Source organism: Oncorhynchus mykiss, chromosome 19 (genome assembly GCF_057628025.1).
Source record: "Oncorhynchus mykiss isolate SJ-2025 chromosome 19, ASM5762802v1, whole genome shotgun sequence".
NCBI lineage: Eukaryota > Metazoa > Chordata > Actinopteri > Salmoniformes > Salmonidae > Oncorhynchus > Oncorhynchus mykiss.
Window position 1 is genome coordinate 1,285,001 of NC_143040.1, and position 7,500 is coordinate 1,292,500.

The 7,500-nt window shown below is 47.7% G+C and overlaps 1 protein-coding gene across 1 annotated transcript in view; it reads right to left on the bottom strand.

Moving 5' to 3' along the window:
• The window catches only part of LOC118936694 (TBC1 domain family member 1), a 142,983-nt gene that overhangs the window by 83,589 nt on the left and 51,894 nt on the right, over window positions 1-7,500 (bottom strand). The window contains 2 exon segments of the mRNA XM_090209854.1: window positions 3,666-3,749; window positions 5,873-5,986. Of these exon segments, the coding sequence (XP_090065980.1) occupies window positions 3,666-3,749; window positions 5,873-5,986 (198 nt within the window).

Genomic DNA, 7,500 nt, shown 5'->3' on the forward strand with positions numbered 1-7,500 from the left:
ACAGACAGTATCTGGGGTTTATACTGAGAATGGTGTGATGATTTTAACAGAATGGTGTGATGATTTTAACAGAATGGTGTGATGATTTTAACAGACAGTGTCTAGGGTTTATAATGAGAATGGTTTGACAAACACAAACCATCCAGTCAGTGACAGTCCTGTGGGTGAAAACAGCACCGTGATGAGAGAGGTGGAAGGAAAATGGTAATAATTGTCCCGGGTAAGAGGTGGGCCACAACCAGACAAATAACAGCTACGTGATGAGAGAGGTGGAAGGAAAATGGTAATAATTGTCCCGGGTAAGAGGTGGGCCACAAACAGACAAATAACAGCGCCGTTCAACAGTGGTGTGCAGAACGGCATCTCGGAACGCACAACTGATCGGTTTCTCGTCACCGATTGGCTATTTACAGCAGACGACCACACAGGGTTGCAGTCCTATCAGATAACAGATAACTGTCTCGGACATGACATCATCAACACTGGACAAATGAGGAGTTGAAAAACCTGTCTGTTGAATCCCGGTTCCTGTTGCTTGAAGCTGACGGCAGAGTCCGGATTTGGCCCCGTCCTGCCTGGTGTCTGTGGTGGAATGGTGAGGGGGATGTTTTCCTGGCGCACGCTAATGTCCCTTGATACCAGTTAAGCAACGTGTTCACGCCCTGAATAATTCAGGCTGTTCTGGATAGGTTGGAGTCATTAAAACTCGTTTTTCGCTATTGACCCTTGATACCAGTTGAACAACGTTTGAACGCCACAGCACCTCTGAGACACTGTCGCTGACCGACCACCTCTGAGACACTGTCGCTGACCGACCACCTCTGAAAACACTGTCGCTGACCGACCACCTCTGAGACACTGTCTCTGACCGACCACCTCTGAGACACTGTCGCTGACCGACCACCTCTGAGACACTGTCGCTGACCGACCACCTCTGAGACACTGTCGCTGACCGAGCACCTCTGAAAACACTGTCGCTGACCGAGCACCTCTGAAAACACTGTCGCTGACCGAGCTCGATAGAACGTCTTTGGGATGACATCAACATCCCCGTAGAACGTTTCTGACACCTTGTAGAATCCACGCCCCAAATAATTCAGGCTGTTCTGGAGGCAAAGGGGGGGGGGGGGGGGGGTCTGACTCCGTACTTGATGGGTTGACAATTGGAGTCGGAAGTTTATATACACTTAGGTTAGAGTCATTAAAACTCGTTTTTCAACCACTCCACAAATTTCTTGTTAACAAACTATAGTTTTGGCAAGTCAGTTAGGACATCTACTTTGTTCATGACACAAGTCATTTTCCCAACAATTGTTTCCAGACAGATTATTTCACTTATAATTCACTGTATCACAATTCCAGTGGGTCAGAAGTTGACTGTGCCATTAAACAGCTTGGAAAATTCCAGAAAATGATGTCATGACTTTAGAAGCTTCTGATAGGCTAATTGACATCATTTGAGTCAATTGGACCTGTGGATGTATTTCAAGGCCTACCTTCAAACTCAGTAACTCTTTGCTTGACATCATGGGAAAATCAAAAGAAATCAGCCAAGACCTCAGAAAAAAATTGTAGACCTCCACAAGTCAGGTTCATCCTTGGGAGCATTTTCCAAAACACCTGAAGGTACCACGTTCATCTGTACAAACAATAGTACACAAGTATAAACACCATGGGACCAAGCTGCCGTCATACCACTCAGGAAGGAGATGCATTCTGTCTCCTAGAGATGAACGTACTTTGGTGCGAAAAGTGCAAATCAATCCCAGAACTACAGTAAAGGACCTTGTGAAGATGCAGGAGGAAACAGGTACAAAAGTATCTACATCCACAGTAAAACGAGTCCGATATAGACATAACCTGAAAGGCCGCTCGGCAAGGAGAAGCTACTGCTCCAAAACCGTCCATAAAAAAAGCCAGACTACGGTTTGCAACTGCACACGGGGACAAAGATCGTACTTTTTGGAGAAATATCCTCTAGTAGAGTTAGATACCTGTCTAGTAGAGTTAGATACCTGTCTAGTAGAGTTAGATACCTGTCTAGTAGAGTTAAATACCTGTCTAGTAGAGTTAGATACCTGTCTAGTAGAGTTAGATACCTGTCTAGTAGAGTTAGATACCTGTCTAGTAGAGTTAGATACCTGTCTAGTGGAGTTAGATACCTGTCTAGTAGAGTTAGATACCTGTCTAGTAGAGTTAAATACCTGTCTAGTAGAGTTAGATACCTGTCTAGTAGAGTTAGATACCTGTCTAGTAGAGTTAGATACCTGTCTAGTAGAGTTAGATACCTGTCTAGTAGAGTTAGATACCTGTCTAGTAGAGTTAGATACCTGTCTAGTAGAGTTAGATACCTGTCTAGTAGAGTTAAATACCTGTCTAGTAGAGTTAGATACCTGTCTAGTAGAGTTAGATACCTGTCTAGTAGAGTTAGATACCTGTCTAGTAGAGTTAGATACCTGTCTAGTAGAGTTAGATACCTGTCTAGTAGAGTTAGATACCTGTCTAGTAGAGTTAGATACCTGTCTAGTAGAGTTAGATACCTGTCTAGTAGAGTTAGATACCTGTCTAGTGGAGTTAGATACCTGTCTAGTAGAGTTAGATACCTGTCTAGTGGAGTTAGATACCTGTCTAGTAGAGTTAGATACCTGTCTAGTAGAGTTAGATACCTTTTCCGTAGAGTTAGATACCTGTCTAGTAGAGTTAGATACCTGTCTAGTAGAGTTAAATACCTGTCTAGTAGAGTTAGATACCTGTCTAGTAGAGTTAGATACCTGTCTAGTAGAGTTAGATACCTGTCTAGTAGAGTTAGAGACCTGTCTAGTAGAGTTAGATACCTGTCTAGTAGAGTTAGATACCTGTCTAGTAGAGTTAGATACCTGTCTAGTAGAGTTAGATACCTGTCTAGTAGAGTTAGATACCTGTCTAGTAGAGTTAGATACCTGTCTAGTAGAGTTAGATACCTGTCTAGTAGAGTTAGAGACCTGTCTAGTGGAATTAGAGACCTGTCTAGTAGAGTTAGAGACCTGTCTAGTAGAGTTAGATACCTGTCTAGTAGAGTTAGAGACCTGTCTAGTAGAGTTAGATATCTGTCTAGTAGAGTTAGATACCTGTCTAGTAGAGTTAGATACCTGTCTAGTAGAGTTAGATACCTGTCTAGTAGAGTTAGATACCTGTCTAGTAGAGTTAGATACCTGTCTAGTGGAATTAGAGACCTGTCTAGTAGAGTTAGATACCTGTCTAGTAGAGTTAGATACCTGTCTAGTAGAGTTAGATACCTGTCTAGTAGAGTTAGATACCTGTCTAGTAGAGTTAGAGACCTGTCTAGTAGAGTTAGATACCTGTCTAGTAGAGTTAGATACCTGTCTAGTAGAGTTAGATACCTGTCTAGTAGAGTTAGAGACCTGTCTAGTAGAGTTAGATACCTGTCTAGTAGAGTTAGATACCTGTCTAGTAGAGTTAGATATAGATACCTGACTAGTAGAGTTAGAGACCTGTCCAGTAGAGTTAGATATCTGTCTAGTAGAGTTAGAGACCTGTCCAGTAGAGTTAGATACCCGTCTAGTAGAGTTAGAGACCTGTCTAGTAGAGTTAGATATAGATACCTGACTAGTAGAGTTAGAGACCTGTCCAGTAGAGTTAGATACCTGTCTAGTAGAGTTAGATACCTGTCCAGTAGAGTTCAGTGTAGAGTCAGATGAACTGATGTCTCCTTCACTGTTCTCTCTCTGAGCCCTGGTTTTGCTACTTCCCTGGAGAAACAGAACACACACACACACAGATTAACACACACACACAGATTAACACACACACACACAGATTAACACACACACACAGGTTCTCACACACACAGGTTCTCACACACACGTTAAAACAGACGCGCATACACTTCCCCCTACCTTCCAGACCACTTCCCCCTACCTTCCAGACCACTTCCCCCTACCTTCCAGACCACTTCCCCCTACCTTCCAGACCACTTCCCCCTACCTTCCAGACCACTTCCCCCTACCTTCCAGACCACTTCCCCCTACCTTCCAGACCACTTCCCCCTACCTTCCAGACCACTTCCCCCTACCTTCTAGACCACTTCCCCCTACCTTCCAGACCACTTCCCCCTACCTTCCAGACCACTTCCCCCTACCTTCCAGACCACTTCCCCCTACCTTCTAGACACTTCCCCTACCTTCTAGACACTTCCCCCTACCTTCTAGACACTTCCCCCTACCTTCTAGACACTTCCCCCTACCTTCCAGACCACTTCCCCCTACCTTCCAGACCACTTCCCCCTACTTTCCAGACCACTTCCCCCTACCTTCCAGACCACTTCCCCCTACCTTCCAGACCACTTCCCCCTACCTTCCAGACCACTTCCCCCTACCTTCCAGACCACTTCCCCCTACCTTCCAGACCACTTCCCCCTACCTTCCAGACCACTTCCCCCTACCTTCCAGACCACTTCTCCCTACCTTCCAGACCACTTCCCCCTACCTTCCAGACCACTTCCCCCTACCTTCCAGACCACTTCCCTCTACCTTCCAGACCACTTCCCCCTACCTTCCAGACCACTTCCCCTACCTTCCAGATGCCCCCTACAGACCACTTCCCCCTACCTTCTAGACCACTTCCCCCTACCTTCCAGACCACTTCCCCCTACCTTCCAGACCACTTCCCCCTACCTTCAAGACCACTTCCCCCTACCTTCTAGACACTTCCCCCTACCTTCCAGACCACTTCCCCCTACCTTCCAGACCACTTCCCCCTACCTTCCAGACCACTTCCCCCTACCTTCCAGATGCCCCCTACAGACCACTTCCCCCTACCTTCCAGACCACTTCCCCCTACCTTCCAGACCACTTCCCCGTACCTTCCAGATGCCCCCTACAGACCACTTCCCCCTACCTTCTAGACCACTTCCCCCTACCTTCCAGACCACTTCCCCCTACCTTCCAGACCACTTCCCCCTACCTTCCAGACCACTTCCCCCTACCTTCCAGACCACTTCCCCCTACCTTCCAGACCACTTCTCCCTACCTTCCAGACCACTTCCCCCTACCTTCCAGATGCCCCCTACAGACCACTTCCCCCTACCTTCCAGACCACTTCCCCCTACCTTCCAGACCACTTCCCCGTACCTTCCAGATGCCCCCTACAGACCACTTCCCCCTACCTTCTAGACCACTTCCCCCTACCTTCCAGACCACTTCCCCCTACCTTCCAGACCACTTCCCCCTACCTTCCAGACCACTTCCACCTACCTTCCAGACCACTTCCCCCTACCTTCCAGACCACTTCCCCCTACCTTCCAGACCACTTCCCCCTACCTTCCAGACCACTTCCCCCTACCTTCCAGACCACTTCTCCCTACCTTCCAGACCACTTCCCCCTACCTTCCAGACCACTTCCCCCTACCTTCCAGACCACTTCCCTCTACCTTCCAGACCACTTCCCCCTACCTTCCAGACCACTTCCCCCTACCTTCCAGACCACTTCCCCCTACCTTCCAGACCACTTCCCCCTACCTTCCAGACCACTTCCCCCTACCTTCCAGATGCCCCCTACAGACCACTTCCCCCTACCTTCCAGACCACTTCCCCCTACCTTCCAGACCACTTCCCCCTACCTTCCAGACCACTTCCCCCTACCTTCCAGATGCCCCCTACAGACCACTTCCCCATACCTTCCAGACCACTTCCCCCTACCTTCCAGACCACTTCCCCCTACCTTATAGACCACTTCCCCCTACCTTCCAGACCACTTCCCCCTACCTTCCAGACCACTTCCCCCTACCTTCCAGACCACTTCCCCCTACCTTCCAGACCACTTCCCCCTACCTTCCAGACCACTTCCCCCTACCTTCCAGACCACTTCCCCCTACCTTCCAGATGCCCTCCAGTGACTCTGTGAGGGAGCGTTTTGCTCTGGTTTTAAACTGCTCTAATCTCTGTCTGCTACTGGACTGGACCTCTACTGGGGCTGGAGCCTCTGGTACCTAGAGAGAGATAGAGGAGCAAGAGAGAGGGAGGAGACACAGAGAGAGACAGAGAGAGAGATAAGAGAGAGACAGAAGAGAGAGATAGAAGAGAGAGATAGAAGAGAGAGAGATAGAAGAGAGAGATAGAAGAGAGAGAGATAGAAGAGAGAGAGATAGAAGAGATAGAGAGAGAGATAGGAGAGAGAGAGAGAGAGAGAGAGAGAGAGAGATAGGAGAGAGAGAGAGAGAGATAGGGGAGAGAGAGAGAGAGAAAGAGATAGGAGAGAGAGAGAGAGAGATAGGAGAGAGAGAGAGAGAGACAGGAGAGAGAGAGAGAAAACAAAAAGATAATTACTTGACACATTGGAAAGAATTAACCAAGAAAACAGAGCAAACTAGAATGCTATTTGTCCCTAAACAGAGAGGACACAGTGGCAGAATACCTGACCACTGTGACTGACCCTAAACAGAGAGGACACAGTGGCAGAATACCTGACCACTGTGACTGACCCTAAACAGAGAGGACACAGTGGCAGAATACCTGACCACTGTGACTGACCCTAAACAGAGAGGACACAGTGGCAGAATACCTGACCACTGTGACTGACCCTAAACAGAGAGGACACAGTGGCAGAATACCTGACCACTGTGACTGACCCTAAACAGAGAGGACACAGTGGCAGAATACCTGACCACTGTGACTGACCCTAAACAGAGAGGACACAGTGGCAGAATACCTGACCACTGTGACTGACCCTAAACAGAGAGGACACAGTGGCAGAATACCTGACCACTGTGACTGACCCTAAACAGAGAGGACACAGTGACTGACCCTAAACAGAGAGACACAGAGGCAGAATACCTGACCACTGTGACTGACCCTAAACAGAGAGGACACAGTGGCAGAATACCTGACCACTGTGACTGACCCTAAACAGAGAGGACACAGTGACTGACCCTAAACAGAGAGACACAGAGGCAGAATACCTGACCACTGTAACTGACCCTAAACAGAGAGTGGCAGAATACCTGACCACTGTGACTGACCCTAAACAGAGAGGACACAGTGGCAGAATACCTGACCACTGTGACTGACCCTAAACAGAGAGGACACAGTGGCAGAATACCTGACCACTGTGACTGACCCTAAACAGAGAGTACACAGTGGCAGAATACCTGACCACTGTGACTGACCCTAAACAGAGAGTACACAGCGGCAGAATACCTGACCACTGTGACTGATCCAAACTTAAGGAAAGCTTTGACTATGTACAGACTCAGTGAGCATAGCCTTGCTATTGAGAAAGGCCGCCGTAGGCAGACATGGCTCTCAAGAGAAGACAGGCTATGTGCTCACTGCCCACAAAATGAGGTGGAAACTGAGCTGCTCTTCCAAAGAAATGTTTTGTAACCTGTTGCAAAATATTTATTTATTTTCCCTTTTGTACTTTAACTATTTGCACATCGTTACAACACTGTATATTTACATAATATGCTTTGGCAATGTTAACATGTGTTTCCCAATTAAGACC